Raw genomic sequence first — 26,726 nt, 5'->3', positions numbered from 1 at the left:
AAGACACATGGACCAGAAGAGAGCATTAAAAGGGTTTTCTTTTCCCTGGAGATATTTTTTATAATGATGTTTGTTCTGACAGGAGTTGATCATACAAATTTTATAGCTGAATAAATGTGTGTGGTTTGGGAACATGAACACTGTCTCAGAGAACAAGGAAAGAAACTTAAGCAAAAAGTATAATTTTAAAAAGAGTATAATAATAGTGTTGCACAGTCATTCCTAACTTGGGTTTCTAAACCATCTACAAAAGCAGTGGTGAATGAATAATTTTAAATACAGTAGTATAAAAATACTTTAAAAATTCAATGATGAAGCTATCCAGACCAACCATATAGTCTGATTGAAAAATATGCATTTGATTTTTTAAACAAAAATGAGTAAATGTGCATCATTCCATTTAATTTCTCAGTCCCGCTGCAATGGGATTTGTGCCCCTGATATGGTTTTAGCACAGAAGCATTACTATAATATTAATGGCTCTGCATTCTAGAAAACCAAAACAAGAGAAATAACACAACTAAAATGTGGTCTTTGTATACACTAAGAAAGTATACAAATGTGTGGCAATATTTATCAAGCAGAAAGAGAGAAGGCAATGATAAACACTTTAGGAATAAGAAAGGCGCTATCACTAAATAATGTGAAAAAAATTTAAATAGTATGAAAATGTTATGCTTCTAAATTTGAGTACCCAAGATAAGGAAGGAGTTCTTAATCAAGATACCAAAAGCACAAAACATAAAGGAAAAGACAATAAATTGAACTTTATTAAACTTAAAAGCTTCTTTTCATCAAAAGACTCTATAAGCCAAGCCACTGACTGAGGGATTATGTTTGAAATGTATAGAGCTGATGATCAATCCATAATTCATAAATTCCTACAAATTAATTAAGGAAGAAAAAACAATCTAGGTGACAAATGAGTAATCAACATGAATAAGAAATTAATGTAAGAGAACAGCAAAAGCCAATAATTATGTATGCAGCTGCCCTAAATTTTTAGTAATCACTTCACATCTATCAGACACCAAGTGTTGTTGAAGATACGTAGCTATGAGAACTCTTGTACTCTCTTGATGGGGATATACATCAGTACAACAGACTTGAGGACAATTTGGCACCACTCAGTTAAGCATGGGTGAATTCTATGACCCAGCAATACAACTCCTAGGTATTTCTCCTAGAAAATCCTGAACAAGGAAACAGGTGAAAGAATGCTCACTGCAGTATTAGATCTTCATAGTGGCTATCTATGAGAAGGAAAGAAGAGATCAGGATTTAATGAAAGATACACAGTGACCCTCAATTTATCTGTAATGTTTTATTTCTTAAGCTCAATATAGGGTATATAGTTCTTCCTCATGCTATTACTCATACTTTTTTACTTGTCTGAATTTTTTTCATAAAAGTTAAAAAGATGATAATGACTTACCAAGCTATCCACATCTATGCTGGAGTTTACAGCCCACTGCAATGTACTCATGATATTCATGGCTAAAGTCAGGATAATACCAACTCTTCCTTCTCCTTCTCCTATAGATGCACAAAAGACATAAATGAACCTCATGTTATTTCTGTCTTCTGTGAACGACTTTATTCACACTTCTCCCAGGGCACATATCACATTAAATTTACATTTCAATTTTATGCTAATTTTAACAATTTTTAAATCTCAGTTCATCACAGCATCTACTAATAGAATAATGCTCTTGCATATAGTAAGTATTCAACCAGGATTTTAAATCAAAGAGTGATTGAATATTAGGAAAGTGTTGCCCTTTTTAAAAAATGTTACTGGTATTGGAGGTGTTGTTGGTATTGGGTAGGTACCATATTTGTCTCTTCTACTATTATTCTATAAGTAATAACAGTAACAAATATTAGAATGGGCAATGGGGAAAAGAGATCCTGTATCCAGATGAGCTCCTCTACAAAGAAACCAAAAGCAGGGGAAGAGTGTCCAAACAGCATCTGCAAGATGTTTAGATGTGCTCTGTGCCTTTGCAAGGAGGACCTTTGCTAATTGCATGCTATTGGGAAGTAAGTGGACTTAGAATTTCACCGGACAGTCAGAAAACTAACAGGTCTGCCATCTGGAAAGAGAAAAGATTACCCTCTATGCAAAAAAAAAAAAAAAAAAAAAAAAAAAAAAAAAAAAAAAAATTAGTTTACCCGGGAAGAACAATACTTAAGTGTTTAATTACAATAAATTTTTTTTTAGGGCTAAAAAGGACCGCTAATTAAAATTTATAAGTGTTCAGTATTATGGCCATAAAAATTCTCTAAGAGGAATGTTCTTAAATTATTATAAAGTTAGACTATCAAGTCCCAATCAAGAGTTCTTACATCTGTAATGCATGATAAAATTGTCAAAAGGTTCTACAATTGGGAGAAATAATTCATCTTATTATTAATTGAAATTTTTGTTTCTGCAGTTCCTCTAACAGAAGGCATAATATACACAGCATATATCTGCATGTAGTATTAAATTATTTTCATATAGGTAAGATTTATCTAGACCCCAATATATTACTGTCCTGAAGGTTAAGCTGAGAAGATAAAATTTTAATAATAAGTCAGATAACATTTATTTAGTATTTACCATGGACCAGGCACTATACTAAGTGTTTTGGACAAATTATTACATTTACTATTCACCCCACACCTATGGAATAGGTAATATTATTGTGTCTGTTTACACTTGAGGAAAATGAGGGGCTTAGAGAGTTAATTAATGTTTGCAAGTTAACACAGCTGAAGACCAATTGAGCCAGAGATAATAATAGCTAGGTGGCCAACATCCACTCTGGCTGAGCATCTGATTTGACTGGTAAGTTCTGTACTGTAATGATTGTTAAATGTTTTGATTATTGCCCCTAATAAATCAAGACTCAATCACACTCAACCATGTTATAGCATGTGTTATATTGGTTTGAATTAATTGTTTACATATCTTCATTTATGTAATTCAGCCTTCTTTGATCCTATTTTCAAATAACTTAAAAGAATTTTTTAAAGTTGCTTAAAATTACAGTACTGATGAGGATTAGTACATTTGCCTGCCCGTGTATATTCCTTTCATAGAGTCATTTCCCACTGCCCTAGCTGAGAGAACAACAAAGGTGGCGAACCCACTATCCTCATAGCAGCAGAGTAGACTGCAGCTGGACCCCTCAGCCAAAAGGAACCTGTTTTCTGTTCTCTCCAGGACTTTGCGTTTGTACAGAGGAACTCTCCTGTTAATTCAGGAGGCCAGAATGGAGACACTACATAAAGTCAATGTGGCATAGCCCTGGTAGACCAGAAAAACCAGTCTTCAGAGAGAGAAAAAGGAATGAAGCAGCCACAAAAAGGAATGGACCCAGGACAGATATAGACTCAAGAAGAGCTGCAGCTGACTCTCTTGTGCCTGTTGCAGCTTCTTTAAGAGTCAAATGGCACCACCTTCTCGGTGTTCCATGAGGCCTTCCTGTAACTCCAACAATGCCTGCTTTTGGTTTGAGTAGAATTCTGTTCCTACAGTCAAATGATCCTGCAGATTTGGCATTGATTTGGCATTTGCTCTGCCAATATTCACTGTCACATATAACAAGTTACTTCAACACTTATCCTAAATACTCAGAAATTCAAATTCTTAAATTAGAGAAACAATTTACCTACATAGATTTTTATTTCACTTATTATGAAATACTTTGTTTTTCACTAAAGATCCTAAAATCAATCCAGAACATTTGTAATTGAAAAACATGGCACTTTCTTTCTTTTTTTTCTTTTGAAAAACATGACACTTTCTTTCTTTCCTGTGACAGTTTTTCTTTGTGCAAAACTCACAGTCAGATAACAAATTTTATCTAGTAGAGATTAAAAAAAAACAAAACTTACCAATAAGAGGAACTGTGTGTGTGTGTGTGTGTGTGTGTGTAAATGTGGATGTTTCATTTCCCCTCTTTAGGGATCTATTAATTTTGAAGCTAGGACTCTTCACCAATATGAGTATGAAGAGGTGACATTTTTCCCCTTCAATCACAGAATTGCTACCTGACAATCTGTGTGCATCGGTTTTTAAAACTGTGAAAACAGGGATAATACTGTATATATATGTGTGTGTGTGTGTGTGTATATATCCAATTTCAAGGAAATTATTGTTTAACAATAAAACAATGGAAATTCAAAGAAATCATTTGTTCAATAATAAATCAACAAATGTGTTAATTATTAAACTCTAAAGATATCAAAAATTGATAATCTATAAGAATGCTGCATTTCATTCATTGACAAATTTTTTACTTAAATGCTTAGCTAAAGTTAATGAGTTCACAGTACCTGTTGTTAAAATGGAAATGAAGGTAACAGCAATGAAGAAGATGACAAAAATCATTTCTATTCTCATTTGGAACCAGCGCAGTGTTGATAGGTACAAGAACCAGTTGGCAGTATGTAAATTCAGAGCTTTGTGGAACAGAGTTTCAAAGTAAGGCTGCCGTCCGAAGGCACGAAGTGTCCATAGTCCTTTTAAGCTTGTAACAAGATGAGTGAAAATAGGACTCCTGCCTGTGAAATATTTCCATAGAAAACATTGCAAATAACATAAACACAAAATGTAATTTCATAATATCTTGTACCTGAAAAAGATTAAATTAGAGTAATCATATCACAAATGTCATTGGTTAAAAAGGTTTTTTTCACGCTGGTGCCATTCTTTGAATAGATGTAATTTGTTATTTATTAAGTGGGAACTTAAAAAATCACCACCAATATTTATTCCTCTTTCTTGGCTACCACTGGGAGTTTTCTGGCTAATTCTAAATTAATTATTACTGAAAAAAAATTTCTTTTAAGACAATTTTTTCAAGTATCTAAATTAAGGAAGTTTATGTGACTTGATTTAGCTAATAATCTACAAAGCAGAAATACACTGAAAAAGTATTGCCTGAAAATGCACCCACACTAAGGCTGTCACTGCAAAATGTGATTCCCTAACAGCTCAAGTAGAGTTTGGGGGCACGCAAAATGGCAGCTCCAACACATGAAGAAAGGGTGTCTGAAGACAACAAGCCAAAGGGACAAATTTGGTCAAGTATCATTTGGGAACCCAGAGAAATCTTTAGTAATAGCAGCACTATCCTTGTTTAATTTGATTGATATAAGTTTATTATAAATGAATGTCCTATACACCAACTGTGGTAAGATTCTATATACCTATTTTTAAAACGAAAATGAAGTCACATGGTCATTAATTAAGAAAAAAAATCCATGTGTACTTTGTAATATGGTTTCCTTTTATATACACATACATGTAGAAAAAAATTATTGTTATATGATGTAAAAGTTTAAAAGCAGAAATTTTTTTAAAGTAGATTAATAAAGAATCTCAAATAGCTCTTATAGCTTTTTTACAAGATGAGTATCGCACCTTCACTGTCATACCTTCAGATTCCAGTTGTTTGAGTTGCTGTGAGGTTTGGAGGAAATATGCTCTCAACATAATAAAAGCCACTATCACTGGCACTGTTGCAACAAAGATGTAGGGTTGTAAAACTGCGACAACTGCTATAGCTCCAATCACAATTAATAACAACTGTAAGATCAAAGAAAACATGTTGTTGAGTAAACGTTTTCACATTGCAAAGTGGAAAAAGTGTGTCAGTGATTTATTTCTAAATACTCTCCCCATTCTATTCCTAGTCAGAAAGTAGCCATTTGCAAGTACATTTTTCATAGGCTCTATGAAAATTTTAAAAATTGTTTAAGTCACTGATAACATTTTTGAAGTTTTGAAAACATGGTGTTCTTTGATCTTGAGATATTTTCATTTCCCAGACACTTTGAAGTATTGCATGATAAATACATTTTAAGTGAATATTAATTTAAAATAAACTATTTTTAAATAATTCTAGTATGAAGGTGAATCTTAGGATTTATTTTGGTTAGACAATTTTTGAAAGCTGGGCATTCGTCTTGGAGTCTTTTGATTCAGCAAATTCTGCTTGAAATACAAGCTTGTCATTTAGGCAAGCTAGCTAACCTTTCGGAGCGTATTTTCTCAGGCTTAACATTGAAATAAATCATACTTAATAAATTTCTATATTTCTACATTACACCAAATACATACATTTTTAAAAGGTACAAAGTCTGCTAACACTTACTTCACAATAACCCATTTGAATAAAGTATAAATAAAGTAACTGTCAGCAGAAAGGATTAAAAAAACCACTTTATAATATCCATATGCTATTCAGTGAGCCAGTTCTCTACCCGTTTCCATAAGTGACACATGTATTTTCAACTGATATAACTTTAGAACTGAAAGGGACCATTATCAGGTTTATATTCCCCATTCTACAAGTGACAAACCTGAGACCCTTCAAGATAAGTGTCTGCTCAAGGTAAAATAGTGGGAATCTGCAGAAAATAACCCAGATTTTCAATTTTCACTATACAGTGATCCAATCCAGAAAGCAAATTTGTCAGAACATTGTCAAAGTTAGAAAATAGAATGAAGATTACATGAGGTATCAAAATACTCAAACTCAAAGAAGCAAAGAACAGAACCATGGGTAACAGGACAGGGGAGAGAGGGAAATGGGGAGTTACTAATCAACAGGTATAAGATTTCAGTAGCGCAAAATGAATAAGTTCCAGAGATCTGCTGTGCAACATTTTACCCATGGTGGACAATACTGTATTTTACACATAAAAATCTGTTAAGAGGGTAAATCTCATGTTAAGTGGACTTGCCACAATAAAATTCAAATTTTAAAAAGAGAAAAATAATAGAAAATAGAGTGAACAAAGACTTTTTTTAAAAAAAATAAAATTTATAGGTATGCTTTATTTTATGCAACAGATCTGCTTCTGAAATGTCATGAATAGAATGAAATTTCATTTGTTTGAAATTAAGTATAACCAGAGGTATAACACAAGTATACCAGAGGCGCTCACAATTTAAAGGACCCCTGTGATTAATCATTTAACAAAATCAAAATTAACCAAATTTGTACTGTATTTGGATTGTCATATATTATGCTTCCTTAATATGAGACTTTCTTACAAATAAAATAGGTAAATTAATATAAAAGACCTCTGCTTAATCACTTGTGAAACAACAGCAAATGAATCTTAGCATTAAAAGTTGAACAGGGCCTGGTGCAGTGGCTCACACCTATAATTCCAGCTCTTTAAGAGGCTGAGGGTCACTTGAGGTCAGGAGTTCAGGAGTTCAAGACCAGCCTGGCCAATGTGGTGAAACCCCATCCCTAGTAACAATACAAAAATTATCCCAGCATGGTGATGGGTGCCTGTAATCCCAGCTACTCTGGAGGCTGACGCAAGAGAATCGCTTGAACCCAGGAGGCGGAGGTTGCAGTCAGCCAAGATTGCATCACTGCACTCTAGCCTGGGCAACAGAGTGAGACTCCGTCTCAATTAAAGAAAAAAAATTTGAGCAGAAATGATTCAAATTGGCATAAAAGAAAAAATTTGAGAGCCATCACATATGTCAAAAATGTTAATTTATAAAATGAATATTTAAAAATCAACTCTTCCAGAAGAGTTCTGAAGTGAGCCTCAAATAATTATCAAGAGGCACCATTGACAAATACTTTCACAATCAAGTTAAGAGGTTCACATTCCAGTTTTTATCTGATGTAATCATATTATATTTGGGACCAGTTATTTACACTCTTAACATGAAAAACAAATGTCAGCATTTAGTGACACAGGACATGTTTCTTTGAACGCATGAATTCAACACATGGATTTAAATATTCCATCAGCTGCTTCTAAGTTATATCTTTAAACAGAACAACTGAAGGATATCCAAAATGCCAAAGTTCACTTGGAACAGTAAATACATTTGTTTGTGTCAATCATTTCAGATGAGGCAAACTGACAGTCTGGTTTTTCTGCACCTGCCAATGTTGGTTATATATACACACTTATGTGATAATCCTTCTTTTGTGTTATATGTTCAATCAAATACAGTATTATTATTTTGCAGGGGTGGGGAAAGAGCAAGAGGGGACAATGACTCATCCCAACATGGGCAGCATCCTATTCCAACTGTTTCTCCAAGGAGATCACTGAGACTGTGGCATTTGCTCTCTGGAGCTTGACCTAAACCAGTCAGGAAGCTCAGGAAGCTGTGCTTAAACCTGGTCCAACAACCACAGCTTACAACACTCCTTAAATCCTGTCACTTATGGAGACCTAATGTCCCAAGGTCACTTTCATCTCCTCCACTCCCCTTTTCTTCTCCACTCTCACCACCAGTCAGTCACCCCAACCCAAAGGGTCAGGCTCTGAGCCAGCCTGCCCTGGAGGCCTATTCACATCTATCACTCAGGGACAGCCCTCATAAAACCCTAGATTTTTCTTTCCCTTCTCTTTTGTTCAAAAACTTATCTTTGCTTCTGTCCCTTCCTTATGGTCCTTACTGTGGGGGAATGAGCTAGCTAATCTGTGCCAAAGTGTTCATGGGTGAGGCTAGTTTCAAGTGTAACCCACCCAGGGATTCCATCTTCATTCTAATACAGGCCTTTTGGGGGGAGGTTGGCTTCTATCAAATAGTGATGCCAATGCCAAAATGTCACACTTTGTGGCCAGTGATTTGGGGAAAGATGGTCCTTTGGGCCTCTCAAATCACTCCAAAGTAGACAGCTATTACATCTAAATGTGGGATTGCCTCAGGTTTGGGCCAGGTAAACAGTTCTGACTTATTACTGAATTTACTAAACTTATGTCTATTTTGAAGGCTTTGGATAATTACAAAATTAATGCAATAGACAGGACTTCAACTCTCAATCAAATAAAAAATGAAAACAAAATCACATTTGCTTTTGTTTTTTTTTAATAGTACAGACATACTTAACAGTACTTATTTTTACATACCTGGATGAAGTCAAATATGGTAAGAGGCAGAAGATCATCCAAAATTGCTATATCTTTGGAGAATCTATTAAGAATCCCACCTATAATATACAAGATGACAAATTCCTCAAAAAATGGTAATTTTTTAAAGATATATCAATATATTCAACACTAAATTTGGATCACAGTAGACGCATTCAGAGCCCAAATAAGAATTAACAAATAGAATCAGATAAAGACTTAGAAATTTTCGTTTCTTTCCAAACATTCTAAATAATTATGTGTTCAAGTTATTGTCTTGTACTTTTAAACCTTTTAAAAAGTTTCAGATTCCTGTAAGATTCAAGTAACAACCAATGTCTCTGAAATAGCTTTTACTATAAATTATGTCAGGAATAGGTGGGTACTCATCCTGCTATTACAATCTTATTTTTGCAACCTTGCATTTAATGATAACTTACTGTTGTCATCATTTCCCTTCCATTTGTATTCCATAACATAGGGGTTCCCTTCTCCTCTGACTTCCATACCTTTTTGACATACCTCTACCGAAACCCTGGCTGCTCTCTCTCCCTGCCTGCCCCACTGTCTTGTCCTCCTTTGTCATACTCTCTTTCTGCCCTATTCGCGGACAATCTACATTTCAACCTGTCATCTGAATCACGGATTCACATTTGTAAGGTTGATAACTTGTTGCTTCAATTAAAAAAGGTTATATATAAGTGTCTACTATGTACCAGGCACAATGCTAGGCACTGAAATAACTGAGGTGAATAAGCCATGCTCCTTGCCCTTGAGGAATTCATTGTCTAGACAGGAATTACACAAACAATTAGATAAAATGTAACATAATACTGTACAAATAAAGTGATATCAAATCTTATCATTTACCCCCCATAAACTGCAGGATAAAGTCCAAAATTCCTAGTTTAATATTTAATGCCTTGCATAATTTGGCCTCAACCCACCTACCTAGTACAAGCTTCCTCTGCTCAAATAACCTGTTTCAGCCAAACTGGTCTATTCTTTAAACACACTCTACACTTTCCTACCTACCTGCTTTCCCCATGCGGTTCCCTCCACCTGAAACCCCTTTCCCCTCAGCTCTCATTGTCAAAATCTATGTTTCCTCCCTTTCTCAACTCAAATGCCCCTGCTGCAAGAAAGCATCAGTGTTTCCTCCAGCTTGGATTAATCTCTTCCTCCTCTGGACATACTTAATACATCTTGTTTGCACCTCTGTTATAATGACTATATGCATGTCTTATATCACAGGAACTTATAAACATATCTTAACTCTTTTTCTAGGTTATAAATTGCTAGAGGTCAGTGGGTTCATGCCACATTTATTTTGTATCACCCATACCCCAAGCAAAAAAGCCTTATATGTAGGAATTATTTAATATGTATTTATTAATACTTTCTTTAGCATATTTAATTAAACATATTTGTATCTTTTCATGATAATCAAAGATTGAAAAAATCGCCATTGATATTTATAAACAGTATTTAGAAAATGAAATTTGCTTTGGTGGAAAGAAAAAACCATCCTGGTGCTTATTGTATTTCAAATGGTTTGGAACCAACTATGAACAGCGTTAAAGGGAATGAGGAACTTGGAAAAGAAGAGGTGGAATGGCCAGTGCACCCTCTGTGGGAATAAAACCCCACAGAAGGGAACCACGGGGAACTTATATTGATTTCCCATTGGCTATGTAGCAGGCAAGTAAATTGCGTTGTTTCATTCTCACAAAGATCTTCTGAAATATTCTTTTCCCCACTTAACAGGTGAGGACGCCAAGGCTCAGAATAGTCACTTGCCCATGATCACTGCTCTTATAGCGCCAACTCAGAGCTCAGGCAATGCTCATGTTCTTTCCACTGTGCCTCATGGCTCATGTCTGACTCTTCTAGAAATGTAGGCAAATCCCCTGCCTTCTATGGGTCTCAGATTTCCATAAAAAATAAAATCAATGGATCAAGTTAATTGGATATCTTGAGTCTAAAATTCTTAGCTCCAAAACAGAGGATGGTGATGAGTATATGCAAATGAGGCAAGATTTCAGCAACACACATGGGCTTCAGAGTAAATATCAAGATCTTCTTACATGCTAATAACACTGAAATTTTGTTACCCAGAAAATATGATGGCTTTTTCTTATCTTGAGTTTTTTAGATTTCTGAAAATTTTAGTCTTGGAATTTATTCCTTGCTTTATATCAAATGTTTCTGTGTCAACTCCTCCTCTTACCTGTGACCTCCTCCAGGGCAAGAACTGTGCCTTACTCATCTTTTCATACCATAAATGCCTCAACAGAGAAAGTGCTCACAGGTTGCTATGAAAAAACTTGGGGAAATCCTTATTAACCTGTCTTTAAGTGCAAATTTGTCTAATGAGGAATCAACATAATTGATTTCTTTCAAAGTACCTTATTAGTTTTTAAAATTTTTAGTACCTTTATTCTACTACTCTGACTTTCTATTACTTCAAATATGATGATATAAAAATAGTTTTAAAATACATTTGGGATCCCCCCTACCATATAACTTTGAGCAGTTACATGAAATTAGATTATTCTACCCCATCAAAAGACTTAATCAATAGAAAAAATATATTTTCCTTGATCACTTCAAATCTCCTGCCCTTTTGAGCAATACTATATATTGGCAACAAGATGCCCAGAAAAGAGCTAGACCAAATATCTGAAAAGAGAGGTATGACTGACCCATAAGGGCCTTCTTGTGCTGCTACAGTCCCACCAACATCATGTTCTTACAAACCAAGCTACTCTAATTATCTAACACAGAAATATTAGGAGCAACAATATATGATAACCTATAATATCTGAGACATGTGCATGCCAGTCAAAAGGAGGTTCAACAAAGGGCAGATGCCTCTGTGCAAAAGCCAGCACTGCCATTAGAAAACCAACAAAACCACAGGCCCTATTGATGGTGGATCAGCAGTTTCATTTCTTAGACCTAGTAAAGTACCTGCTTTCAACGTGTTGAGGGTTGACATAGGTGCTTGAAGAACAGAATGTAACATTTTGTTGTGTAAAATTTTCGACACTGTGATTAGAGTATGCACCAGTGGTAGACCTCTGAAGAATCCCATAGCAAGCAAAGTGTCGGCTACTCCCACGTAAATGTAAAACACATAATACGAACTGGTGCTGGTGATAATCACTGCATAGCTGTTATTTCTACTATGAGTACTATTCCCTTTGTCTTGAAGAGGAGTGCTGTAAAGCAAAACGGAAATTGTTATTTGGCAGCCAAAGTTACTTATTGAATTTCCAATACATGTAAATGGAACTAAATTTGAGTCTAAAGAAATACAATATATTGCATTAGAAGAGTATGCACCCTTAACCTCAAAATCGTATCATTATTGCAAGAAAATAGATATGCTTTCTCACTATTGATAGAGATTGAGTTGTTCTTTATTAAATTAAAATATTTGAAGAAAACCCTAAATATGTAATGTTATTTCAAATATTTTTATTGTGTTTCACAGAAACTGAACAGAACTATATTCTTTAGAAACTGCAGGAGCTGCACATGCTCACAATTTATTGATTTTATTTTATTTTATTTTAGATATAGTATCGTGCTATATTGTCCAGGCTGGAGTGTGGTGGCTATTCACAATGATACAACACTACAGCCCTGAACTCCTAGGCTCAAGTGATCCTCCTGCGTCAGCCTGTGGAGGAGCTAGGACTACAGGCATGTGTCACCTCACCCAACTAATGGTCATCATTTAAACAAAAAACCTTATTTTTCCACTACCATAATGCTTGGGAGAAATGAAACAAAGTGGATTACAATACATACAAACATAGTGGATTACAATATTTAATCAACAGAAATAAAACACAATCTATACAATAGGACATGGAATACTCACTTTCCAAGGAGCCACAGCACAACCAAAGAAGCAGCCACCTGGAATGGAACAAGACACAGTTGATTTTTTTTCTGACATCTTCACCTATTCCTCCCATGCCCACATCTAAATTCACATCACACCATTTGATGTGTATACCAATATCAATGTACACACAAGTTCATCTTCCTTTGCTTTGTGTTCCTGGGTCCAGCAGCTGTACTAGGTGTTCTAAGTACTATTATTTGTGATGAGACCACATTAAGTTAATGGAATTCAGATTTCACTGAAGTAAATTCTCTGTCATTTCTCTCCTTTATTCAATAGAAACTATTGAACCTCACAAGAAAGCCAAGATCACAGCTGAATGTTTTAAATAATAAACATTTTTTAAAGAAACTAATCTCAGCCTGCTGGCAGATAATTAATCTGTTTATTTGCTATAAATAATTTCATTAGTCATTCAATGATTATAGGGCCTAATACCTGTGAAATCAATTAATTATTGGAAAAGGTGAGATTAATATTAATGGAAATGAATTACGAGTTTCAGGCCAGGCACAGTGGCTCACACTTGTAATACCAGCACTTTGGGAGGCCAAGGCAGGCAGATCACTTGAGGCCAGGAGTTTCAAGCCAGCCTGGCCAATGTGGCAAAACTCATCTCTACTAGAAATACCAAAAAATATTAGCCGGGCCTGGTGGCATACACCTGTGATCCCAACTACTCAGGTGGCTGAGGCACCAGAATTGCTTGAACCCAGAAGGTTAGAGGTTGCAGTGAGGCAAGATCACACCACTGCTGCACTCCAGACTGGACGACAGAGTGAGATTGTCTTAAAAAAAAAAGTTTCAACAGTGTAAAAAGTCACAGTTTATGAATAAAGATAAGGTACATTCAGGTTAAAACATATTATTGGTACTAGGACTACATAGAATCTCTATAGCTTTCTCAAGGTGGAAACATTTGGCTGAGGAACAAATGTTCTGCACCATATATAAACAAACAAAAAACCTTTTTAAACAACTGTGATTTTTGTAGTTCTTTTTATATTTAGATCATCTGTGCTCTGTTCTATTTCAATTTGGCATTCCATTCTCATAAACCGTGTAGAGAAATTTAATCTTGTGTTGACACTATCACAATTGGAATATTAGAAATGACACTGAAATTATACAATTAGCCAAATAATACCTTTACCACAGAATGAAACAGAAAAAACAAACAGTTGTGAGTAAAACAATTTTGGAAATGAACACAGAATAAAAATAAATAGGAGAGAAACAAACATGCTTGGAATAAGATATCAACAAGTCTTATTTTATACCTGAATTTGCCTTAAATATTTAACAGTACTTAAGTTTATATAAAAAAAACCTTATGGGGAACACTTAAATTAAGAAATTACATTAGGAAGTACTATACTTTAATGAGGTATATAAGTTTTAGTTAAATTCACATATCAGATAGTATAACGATGAAAAATCTAACGGCATTTTTCTCACTTTCCTACTTTTCTTCATTGTACACAGAGCTTCTATGCACTGCATCAGTAAAAACTATCCTTGTTTTCTTGAAATTCAAGTTAATTCAAAATGAAAAGAAACCCAGAAATAATCTAGCTATTTCAAAAGTCTTTGTTCTAGCACAAAAGTGTATTTCCTAAGAATAATCGAATTACTCAGGATCCCAGATAAGGGTGTACATCCTAAGTCACTCTTTATTTGGCTATTATTATATTTTGTTATTATATTTCCCCTTTGTTCTGACTAGAGGAGTGTTAATAATGCTGGCATTGCCAACATTCTTTGAAGGTGAGTAAATCTCAGAAATAATTATAATATTTACTAATGGAACAATAACCAAAGCGATGTTCAAAGACTGGTCTAGTCATCATAATATAAAATTATTTCCTCACTGTTTCCGCATAAAACTACCAACCTAAACTGCGTATATTGACTAGAACAAAATATTTTCAAGGACTTAATATAATACTTTTAAAAAATATTTGGTGTATATAGAAGCAATTGAGTAAGCAAGTTCTGTCATTTCATTTCCAAAATGTTTTGAGGTTATAAAGTTTATGCAGTTTATGATAGAGTGACAGTCGTAGGTGATTATGGTAAAAAGGAAAAATATTTCTATTTTCCACTTTCTCAGGGCTTTAAGAATCATTCCATACCACATAGAAAACAGTGTGCTTAATACCCAGATTTCAATGCTTCACAAGTCAAATGACACCCTAAAACATAAACCAACTGTCATAAAGCTGCCCTAAAATAATTACTATTAGTCAATAGCAGCAGTAGTATTATGGGAATATACTACATATCTACTGTACTAATAATGTAAAGCCACTCAGGGATTTCTAATCAACAAACAGAAGGGAAGTCGTAAAGAAACAGGATACAGCAGTTCTATGACATATTCTTAACAATCATAGAATGAAAGCATTAAACAGGATCTTCAGATATTCCAGTCAAGAAAAAGACTCTCTAGTTGTTTTCAAAAGAACCAGGAAACTGCTTCCTAATGTATTATTTTCATTTCTTCTCCATCTAGTCAATGATGCACTGCCAAGCAGGGGTTCTAAGAATTAACATAATAGAATTTTTTTGCCTATTTATTTGGTGCTAATATCTAAGAACTTACAGAAGATACTGCCCTATAGTAGGGAAAATGTTACAAAATACAAAAGTAGAGTCACTCTTTTTCCAAAATGGTAAGTGCTAACAAACTGAATAGGCCAAATTAATTTTTTTTCAGTTTAATAGCTTTGCAGAAATTTTTTAAAAGACTACATATTTCATATCGCAAAAGGGAAGCATATTTTACCTAACCTATAAAAACCATAAATCTAAATTGAAATATGACCGTTAGGAAAACTAAAAATAGACAAATCACTTACATCAAGGAATAAATGTATCTTAACCTTTCTTTAGGTTCTCTGGTCATGAGTATAAGGCTCTCAATTGGATTTAAAAGAACTAAACTGTCATCCTGGATTAGCAGTTGTACCAGAATGTGACATGCTCATGAGACATTTCAATGGTAATGAGAAACGGGCACACTGGTATCATAAAGGAGCTTAGTCTAAAAGAAAAACTATGTAAATTTTGATTCAAAGAAGGCAACAGAATTGTGAACACTGGTGAATGAATTGTTTAGTTGTATAATTGTGCACATACTTTTAAAAAATTACTATTTTTCTACTATCACCAAGTTTTTATTATTCAAAATTTTGAGAGCCAGTTAACTGGCAAGGTCTAGAGGATATTGGCCAAAAATATTCATCATATATTACATTATTTCTTCCCAGAAAAGGGCAATATCAATTGTTTTGTCCACTAAAAGGTAATTTTTTGCAATAATTGTGACAGTTCAATAAATAATAGATATTTATATGGTATTTATATTCTCTGTTGTAATTTAGTTTCTTTCCCTAAAGGACCACTGTTTTCTTGGTTTAGTGAGCTAATAATATTATACACATGTGAAGCAGATCAACACTCAATTAATTAAGTATATGCCATTTTAAAGGTGTATAAGTTCAACTCCATGGAGCTGCATGAGACAAAGCTCCTATAAATTTACAGAAATCACTACCACATTCAGATAAGTTGAAGACAATCAAGTAATGTGATCTTTCAAGGCAGAGGTTCAAATCATTAACAATTATAAAGGGTTGGTTAAGATTAAATGGGCACAGGCTGAGTTTTATTCACATTCATGTTGGTCATTTGGCATGACTGGCAGACATTAATGTGGTAAATTTTAAATACATTTTAATGCAATATTTATTACTCATGTAAAAATAGCAAATTACCTAATCTCGCATTTTTGTTAAAGTATAAAAAGAATTATTAAAATTTTCATTATGCTGCTGTTATGAACTTGTTCACCTCATACTATCTCAAGCTTTGTAATAATGAGAATTAAGGATATTAACGATAACAGCAACAAACCTTGCTCGTTATGTAGCAAGCCCTACATTAAGTGTTTTATAATCATGATGTATTTTAAACCACAAAATGGCCTATGTAGCTGTACTATTAAAATCTCCATTGTATAAATGAGGAAATGGGCCCAGCGAGTTTTAACTAACTTGCTCAGTTTCATGGTATTAATAGAACAGAGTTAGAATTTACACCCTGAGTAGTCGGAGTCCAGAGTTGGCACTATGCTACACTGCATCTTGCATCAAGCCTCCATTTGGTTTGTTTATTTACAACAGCAAGGCAAATAACATGAGTTACCACACTCAGAGATCAAATGGAAACAAATGGTTTATTGGTACAGTAGTATACACAAATTTTTGGTACATATGTTAAATATTTCTTGACCATTCAGATGTTACTGGACCATGGTGGAGTGATCAGATATTACTGGACCATGGTGGAGTGATGATACTTTACAAATATCATCAAGCCTTCTTAATTGAGGTTAGCAACAGCCCAACAATAGGAAAAATGTATAGTTGTTAGTTTGGGTCTCAGTTATTTACACATTTATACTTCCTTAGGAGAGGTGGTTCTTTTTCTGGGTCATTTATTCTCTGAAGGTAGCATGGGCCTTGAGTTTAGATTTAGGTTTTATATTAGGACATACCCAGGGGTGTCCTCTAGAATAAATATCTGCAGTAATCATTCACAAGCTGAATCCAAGCCACAGATGTGTTTTGCTGTGCCCATATGGTGTTCATTCGTTTGTTTTTATTTAATCAACTACCCGTATTTTAAAATAGGAAATAATTACCCAAAAAAAGCTGGATCTCTGTCTTATCCTGATACATAAAAAGATCTGGGAAACCTGATCCCCAATTCCCTCATGGGAAGGCCTTAGCTGGTGCTGAGTGACAGCTGCCTTCTATAGATAACTGAAGAACAAATGCTCTCCATTCAGCCTCCCAGCCACATCACCCACATCACCCACTGACGCTCCCTGCCAGGCCCTTTTAAGCATTTATGTGGCTGCTCGTGATTCAGAGAAAAGCCTCATCCACTGCTTCAGGCACCTCTTGTGTCGATGAGGATCTGAACTTGTGGCCTACCATGCAATTTTCATTCTGCGCCCCCCCCAACCCCCCCGCTTTTTTTTTTAACTTGGTGATGTGAAGAACAGTAGAGGCTTGGTAAAGAAACCACAATGGGGACATTGAAGACAACAAAATTTCTGTAAGGAAGTGTGTGATTTGAATCTCTGAAATGGTTGTCTAAAATGAATGCTAAGCCACTAATATATATTTTTAAACTCATTTTGTGAAGAAATCCTCACTTAAACAGTAATTGCCTGCATATTTAATAATAATATATCTAGAGCAGCTGTATCCAACCTTTTGAATGAGAGGACAATTTTGCTTATCAGTGCTGGCAGATATCACAAAGATTATGCATGGACCTTTTTCTTTTTTTTTAGCTTATCTGCTATAGTAAGTGTATTTTATGTGTGACCCAAGACAACTCTTTTCTTCTTCCAATGTGGCCCAGGGAAGCCACAAGGTTGGACACCCATTTTCTGGAGTCAAATTGTGTCCGGAATTGGTGGGTTCTTGGTCTCACTGACTTCAAGAATGAAGCTACCGACCCTGGCGGTGAGTGTTACAGTTCTTAAAGGCCGCATGTCCGGAGTTTGTTCCTTCTGATGTTCGGATGTGTCCGGAGTTTCTTCCTTCTGGTGGGTTCGTGGTCTCGCTGGCTTCAGGAGTGAAGCTGCAGACCTTCGCAGTGAGTGTTACAGCTCAAAAAGGCAATGTGGACCAAAAGAGTGAGCAGTAGCAAAATTTATCGCAAAGAGCAAAAGAATAAGGCGTCCACGGACCAAGCGAGTCGCCACTGCTGGCTCAGGCAGCCTGCTTTTATTCTCTTATCTGGCCCCACCCACATCCTGCTGATTGGTCCATTTTACAGAGAGCCGATTGGTTTGTTTTACACAGAGCTGATTGGTCCGTTTTGACAGGGTGCTGATTGGTGCGTTTACAATCCCTGAGCTAGACACAAAAGTTCTCCACCTCCCCACTAGGTTAGCTAGATACAAAGTGTCCACTGGTGTATTTACAAACCCTGAGCTAGATACAGAGTGCTGATTGGTGTATTTACAAACCTTGAGCTAGATACAGAGTGCCGATTGGTGTATTTACAATCCCTTAGCTAGACATAAAGATTCTCCAAGTCCCCACCAGACTCAGGAGCCCAGCTGGCTTCACCCAATGGATCCCGCACTGGGGCTGCAGGTGGAGCTGCCTGCCAGTCCTGCGCCATGTGCCCACACTCCTCAGCCCTTGGGCGGTCTATGGGACTGGGCGCCCTGGAGCAGGGGGCGGTGCTCGTCGGGGAGGCTTGGGCCACGCAGCAGCCCACTGTGCGGGGGGTTGCGGGGGAGGCTCAGGCATGGCAGGCTGCAAGTCCCAAGCCCTGCCTTGCGGGGAGGCAGCTAAGGCCCGGCAAGAAATCGAGCACAGCAGCTGCTGGGCCAGGTGCTAAGCCCCTCACTGCTTGGGGCTTGCGGTCCGGCTGGCAGCTCCGAGTGCAGGGCCTGCCAAGCCCACGCCCACCTGGAACTCCCGCTGGCCCACAAGCGCAGGCACAGCCCCGGTTCCCGCCCACGCCTCTCGCTCCACAGCTCCCCGCAAGCTGAGGGAGCCGGTTCTGGCCTTGGCCAACCCAGAAAGGGGCTCCCACAGTGCAGTAGAGGGCTGAAGGGCTCCTCATGGGCAGCCAGAGTGGGTGCCAAGGCCAAGGAGGCCCCCGAGAGCGAGCGAGGGCTGTGAGGGCTGCCAGCATGCTGTCACTTCTCAAAATGAATTCAAAATTTACACAGATTTGCTTTGAGTGTTTTTGCTGTTGTTGTTTATTTATTTACTTATTTATTTATTTAGAGATAGAGTCTCTCTCTGGCACCCAGGCTAGAATGCAGTGGCACAATCACAGCTCACGGCAGCCTTGACCTCCCAGGCTCAAGCAATTCTCCCACCTCAGCCTCCTTAGTAAATGGTAGCATACAGGCACACACCACCATGCCCAGCTAATTTTTTAATTTTTTTGTAGATACGGTGTCTCACTGTGTTGCCTAGGCTGGTCTTAACCCCTGGGCTCAAGCAATCCTCCCCCCTCAGTCTCCTAAAATTCTGGGATTACAGGCATGAACCACCATGCCTAGCCTTTAATTTCAATCCAAATAAAAGCCTTCTACTTTCAGTTTTTTAATCTCTTAACATTTATTATAAAATCTATTAAAAACTCTTATCTTTATATTTAAATATATTTTATATGTAATATGAAATAATAAAATATCAACAGTGATTCTAATTGTTTAATTTCAATTCAAATAAAAGCCTTCTACTTTGAGCTTTTGAATCTCTTAACATTTATTAAAAATCTATTAAAAACTCTTCTTACATTTGTATTTAAATATATTTTATATGTAATATGAAATAATAAAATATCAGTAGTGGTTCTAATTGTTGATTTTTCAGAAGCTAAGAATTATATGAATCTATACCATTATATACTTTAAAATCACAAATATATGTAATATATACATATATACATATATGTGTATATATACATATTTATATGTGTGTGCATATATATGTATACATCCCCAAACTATCTTAATTTAACTTTAAATCCAGTAATACTTTACAATAGAACATTCTTACCTCTGCCAGAAAAATTACTAAGCACCAAATTAGCACAAAAATTAAGCTCTTGTGGACAGTAATATATCGAAGGTATGTGTTCCATGTAGTCACTGCTGGTATGCTCTCCATATCATCAAAAAAGCACTCCTGCATAAAAGAATTATGGCTATTAGAATAAGACAGTACAGTTTCATGCCACCATTGTGGTTTTATTTTTAATATATGAAAATAAAAGAATAGTATTACTTGAATCTAAGTGTATTTTAACAAATATAAATCATTATAAATGCCATGTATCATGTCATTCTATAGCCAGAATAATGTCTACTGGAGCAACACAGCTTTATTAAAAATGAGAAACACCGTAATTTTTCAAAATTCTAAAAATGTATCACTGATTATATAACTGTATTATTATTGGACAATTTTACCATTAAAGGCTTAACAGTGGCATACCTTTTATCAAATGAATGATACCATCTAAATGAAGTTTCCCAGAACTCTCTTTGATTTAACCTGTTTCTTCAGGGGTCCATGGACAAGTACAGTTCAGTATACTTCTAGCTATAAAGGTCTTCCAATAGACTGAAAGCCCATTTGTGTTTGAACATTTTTTAGTAACTTAGGACTCTCTCTCTTTCCAGCTGTGATTTAAATTACATAATTCTCATCCTAGGCATAGTCCTCTAGACATCTTTGTCTTTTGGCATAGAGATACATTTCAAAAATTTGAAAAAGAGAGATTCCAGATAGTCCAAAGGAAAAAGATAGTTTTGTTTCTCACAAAATCAACAAAACTCATGGGAAAGCGCTATGAATCACAAAGAAGGGCTCCTATGGAATTGGGATATAGTGCACTGGTTAGGAGTATGCATTTTTTGAGTCAGACAGATCTGGATTTGAACCCAATCTCCACCATTAACATCCTAGGAGCCGCTTGAATTCAAGCATGTTGCTGAACTTCTCTGAACTTTAGTTTCCTTATCTGCAAATGTGAAAAATTTTAAATACCTTTCAGGGTAGTTGTGGGGACTAAATATATGCCACCTAGCACTAGATGCAATCCATAAATAGAAACTATTATTAGTCAAGGATATCATTCTTTACAACTAAATTTTTAGGCTCAGGATTGAGAAACTCATTTAGATTGATATTAAACTATATGGATGGGCTGGGCGCAGTGGCTCAGGCTGGATGTGGTGGCTCACGCCTGTAATCCTAGAACTTTGGGAGGCTGAGGTGGGCGGATCACAAGGTCAGGAGTTCAAGACCAGCCTGGCCAACATGATTAAACCCCTTCTCTACTAAAAATACAAAAATCAGCTCGGCGTGGTGGCGCAAGCCTGTAATCTCAGCTACTCAGGAGGCTGAGGCAGGAGATTAGCTTGAACCCAGGAGGCAGAGGTTGCAGTGAGCCAAGGTTGCACCATTTCACTCCAGCCTGGGTGACAGAGCGAGACTCCATCTCAAACAAACAAACACACAAAAAAACACTATATAGATGAACTATCATTTAGGAAACCTTCATAAAGTATAGAAATACTAAAATTACACACTTTAGGGATCTATTTTATTCCCTCATTTTACAAAGAAGGAAACTTCTGCCTATAGATGTCAAGGGCTTGTGTCTTGTCAAAGGTCACATTATTCACAAATGATCTATACTATTAAACATATCAATTCATTACAACCCTGCCCATGGCTCATTTCATCCAAGGCATTAAGTTTTCTACTAAAACAACAAAAACTCTCCTTTTTATATTATTTCCTGTTTTAAAAATAAAATGCTTTTATTCTTAAAACCTAATATAACAAACTTTCTGTCTGAAGATTGGCACTAGTACATGTTAAGCTTCATATACATTCTCTAAAGAAATCTTTTCAGAAACCCAATGTATAAAGCAAGCTCACAAAATTAAAAAAGCCCACACTAGCTAAATTCAGGCAAGACTGATATACAAACCAGAATGTGAGTTAGTCCTATCAAGAGGCTAAATGCTTATATACCTTATGTATGCTACTTCCATACAGATTATTTTGCGAGCTATAAATAATGAAAGCTACTATTTATTTATACAGTTATTTATACTGCACCTCTTCTCACAGAGGGTTCAAGATGGTAATAAAGCAGATGCTTTCTAACTTATAGTTACAGTTATCACTGACTTAGTAAAGGACCGAAAACTAAATCCTTTCCCATTTTATGGGAAGAGATATGTCCATTGCAAAAAGAAATCATTTGTTATTTTACATTTTAAAGTTGCTTGCATAATTAATGAACTTCATACTTTCTGAGTTTTAAGATATACCTTATCCTAATCCTATGATTTGAGTAAATTTTGTTACATTCTACATATTGCATTCTACTCAATTGCACTCTGTGGGGTGAAATACCCCCAAGCGATGTATACCTACCTTTAAGTCTTCTTCATTAATTTCTTCACTTATTTCCAAGCCAGTTTCTTGAGATAACCTTCTTGAATATATATCCAATTCAGTCAAGTTTGCCTGAGGGGCCAGTGACACTTTTCGTGTGGATGCTGTTGTCTTTCGGTGAATGTTCTGACCTTGGTTAACTGACTGTGTCATCAGGTTCAGAACAGACTGCCTCCTTCGTGCCTGAAGCATGGGGCCAGTGCTGATCACGCTGATGCGAGGCAGTATCGCCTCTCCCTGCTCAGAATCTGGAACTAAGGACACCCTTCTCTCGAAAGGCTCATCAGAATCCTCTTCGATGCCATTCATTTGTAAGGGAGTCTTTTGTACAATGGAAAATTTTCGTATAGAGTTGATTGGATTGAGAATAGAATTCTTCCTTTTTTCCCCAAACTCTCCAGTCTGTTTAAAAGGTTGTTTTTTTGTTTCTGTCCAGGAGACAGGAGCATCTCCTTCTAATGAGAAACGGCGTAAAGTCTCAGTTAGGATTGAATTTCTTCTTTCTGCACTAAATTGGTCGAAAGAATCACATCCCATGAGTTTTGAGCTAAAGTCTGGCCGTAGATTTTGGAGTTCTGAAAATGTCCCATAAAAATAGCTGCTACCTTCATGTAAAATTAATATTTTGTCAGCTTTCTTTAAATGTTCCATTTTAGAAGTGACCAAAATCCTAGTTTTGTTAGCCATCAGTTTACAGACACAGCTTTAAGATATAAAAAGATATAAATATCAATTTTATAAATACTTTATTGCAATATGTCTTGCATTTTAGCATTTTGTTAATGTTTTATTGCATATAATCTCTATCATACAATTTTATTATATTTTAAATGATTCTGTAAGAACTCTGTAGTAATTAAATTGGTACCCTGTGAATTCTGATAGCATGAAATAACATGCTACATTGAAAAGTTGCATGTTAACAGACCGAGAATGAAATTAAATTTCCTATATTAAGTAGATATTTGACTTTGAGCAAATCATTTATCCTCTGGGTCTCTCAGTTTATTTATCTAGAAAATGAGGAAATTATTAGATGATCTTTAAGGTCCCTAGAGATTTGTACTTCATTTCTTTTAAATGTCAGAGCTTTGTTGCTCTTTAAATTTTCTATTAATTTCTTTTTTACATTTTAGGTTGACCACCAATTTATTTCTCAAGTGTTTACATTAAGACTAATCTGTTTCACTAAAAATAAAACAGCAACAATAACAACTGAGAATTCGATAATTAATTTGATTCTCCTCAAATAAAATTTTAATCTATTCTAGAAGTAAATCCTGACTAGAATCATCTAAGAATTATCTGTTTTTTTAGGCATTAAAATGTCATATATCATATAGAAAGATACATTGTTCTAGATTATACTGTAACACACTAACACAATACAAATGTAGTAAAGTTTATATTGATAGAAGTTACTTTTCAAAATCTCAGGGTTGAAAAGATAGTATCTTGGATATTAAATTTAACTAAATTCTAAGAAAGATACTTCTAGGAATAACCCAGCCATTTTATATACATATACGTCTTTATTGCTTAAAATCTTTATTTTTAGAAGAATATAATAACTGTTCTCCTAATAAACTACTTGATAGTCCGTTAAATCATTTTGAAACTTTGAAATCAAGCCATATAACTGACTGTCTGTCTGTCTAGGGAATTTCATGTACACTGGACCCTAATGGGAGTTCCAAGGAAATATAAGTCCTGAGATCTGTGTGACTGAGGAGGAGATCTCCAAGGAAGTATTGAGGTAGATGAGTAGTCTAAGCATTCACCTACATTAAACCAGTAAAACACTTAGCATATGTATTTTCTAAAGAAGTGTACTATCTATGGAGAAGACAGAATAAAATACTAACACAAAAAGTAAAAAAAACTGTTAAGTATAATAATCAATTAAAGTAATATATATCACAAGGCAATGATACTGCAAAAACTACATAGATAGCAATTGCTATAACAGTATAGGAATGGGAGAAACTGGTTTAGCATGAGGCGGTCAGAAAAGGTTTTAATGGAAGTAATCTTGAATCTTGGCCTGGTAGGGCAGATCAGATTTGAGTTAATACCATGCTACATTCTGCCATACCAACAATGGTGAACATATTTCTCAAGAGGTAAAATGCAATCTATGATGGGATAGTCTTTCTTTCTTGTATTTTAGCATGAGCATTATAAGTAAGGTATTCAAAGAACATACCTTTCAAATATTTCTTTTTCTGTTAAAACATCTAGGTATCCAAAAGGAGAGTCTAATAAATACAAATCAGCATCTTTGTATACTGCTCTAAAAAGAAAATGGAAATTAAATTACATTTCCTCACTATTTCCTGGTCTTTTAGTGCAGATGATTTGCCTTAAACAGTTCACTACATGCATTACAATATGGTCACCACATCGATTCACTGAAATAACACTATTCTCAAAAGTGGTGCAGAAGTAGCACTTTTATACATGTTTTTACTAGGGTAGATTATTTTAAATGAGGAATAAAGGAATAAGTTGCAGAAGATTTTTATCACTTTTCACAACATTCCAAGAACTGCTGAAGTGGTTTTGCTAACTGTAAGTGGCATAAACTAGCAAAAATCACAAGCTGAATTGTACCATAGCATACACTTTAAAATATTGCCTTAAAAAAAAACCTTTTAACAATAGTATCTATTTAGAGGCAAGTACCATGCTATGTGCTCAAAATACAATGGCAAAAATTATACAGTTCCTGCCCTCAAAGATGTTGGGTTTTGGTGAGGACACCAAGAAGAAAATAAACTATTTCAAATTGTAAAATGTCAGAGACAGCTAATAAATTACATTACTATGTGAAATTATTTTAAAAATGTTTTTCTAAGTGTTAACCACTATCAACAAATTGATAGCAGTGCTGCCACAACTGTATAATTGATACTACATTTTGTTCCTTGTAGTTTCAGTCACTATATCATATTCATAAAAGTTCCAAATAAGGAAAGTATGAGTAATTCACAACAAAATGTATATCCATATTATTTTACTATTTAGCTAAAATATGAAACTATAAGCAAGTAAAATCTACATTGAATTGACCTTAGAACAGTAATAAAGATGAAGACACAGTTCCCATATTAATAGAAATGAGATAATTTCTTCATAACATTTAAATTTTTGAGGTGTGATTGTTAGTAACCTTACTTATATCTCAAGTACATAGGATTCTGTGTTTATACATGTAACTGTTGGTACTTCTGTAAAAAAGAAAATTGTATTCAGCACACAATTAAGAAATTTTTAAAGCCAATTTAAACATTTTTTTAAAAATCAATGGCAAAACTTTAAACGTCTAAATCAACCTTTATAGTGTAACTTATTTTTGAAGACAGTATGCAAGAGCTACATAATGGATCCCATCAAAATGTACACAGTTTCTTCCCCACACTCAGTTCTTAATTCTCTCCCTCACATCTATGACAAGTTTCTTATGAGATTAGAAATAAGAAATTCATCATCCAAAACCACACAACACATTACACATTCTGATCAGAATAAGAATAGACAATTATTTTTAGTTCCTCAAAGTGTGTGCACCTTACAGCAAAACCAAATCTTAAACTGATAACACAAACTCAATTCTATGTTGGATGTCTAGAAGCCATATACTCTATCTTATCTAAATTTGTGGAATGCTTAGAATAAGTCTTACTTTGGCTCACAGATAAAAATAATCAATTTCCATTTATTTAGAAGCCATTATCTTGTCTGTGAATTATCCATATCTATTGATTTATTACCTTACAGTGTATTTCCAAGATCAAAGCATGGTTTAATGTAAAGAATCAAAAGGACTTGGTTCAAATTGTGACTCTACCATTTTCCTGTGTGGCTTTTGGCAAGTTAACATCTAA

The 26,726-nt window shown here is 35.2% G+C and overlaps 1 protein-coding gene across 1 annotated transcript in view; it reads right to left on the bottom strand.

Annotated features, from left to right (window-relative positions):
- Nucleotides 1-26,726, bottom strand: part of CFTR (CF transmembrane conductance regulator) — a 193,483-nt gene that overhangs the window by 53,107 nt on the left and 113,650 nt on the right. The window contains exons 13-21 of the mRNA XM_054495543.1: nt 25,046-25,132; nt 22,819-23,542; nt 20,422-20,550; nt 12,785-12,822; nt 11,866-12,116; nt 8,893-8,972; nt 5,431-5,581; nt 4,327-4,554; nt 1,436-1,536 (exon numbers count right to left, since the gene is read on the bottom strand). Of these exons, the coding sequence (XP_054351518.1) occupies nt 1,436-1,536; nt 4,327-4,554; nt 5,431-5,581; nt 8,893-8,972; nt 11,866-12,116; nt 12,785-12,822; nt 20,422-20,550; nt 22,819-23,542; nt 25,046-25,132 (1,789 nt within the window). The remainder of the gene's footprint in view (nt 1-1,435; nt 1,537-4,326; nt 4,555-5,430; nt 5,582-8,892; nt 8,973-11,865; nt 12,117-12,784; nt 12,823-20,421; nt 20,551-22,818; nt 23,543-25,045; nt 25,133-26,726) is intronic.

This window comes from Pongo pygmaeus, chromosome 6 (assembly GCF_028885625.2).
Source record: "Pongo pygmaeus isolate AG05252 chromosome 6, NHGRI_mPonPyg2-v2.0_pri, whole genome shotgun sequence".
Lineage (NCBI taxonomy): Eukaryota > Metazoa > Chordata > Mammalia > Primates > Hominidae > Pongo > Pongo pygmaeus.
The sequence above is the reverse complement of the archived record's forward strand: the minus strand, read 5'-3'. Positions and strand labels throughout refer to the sequence as shown.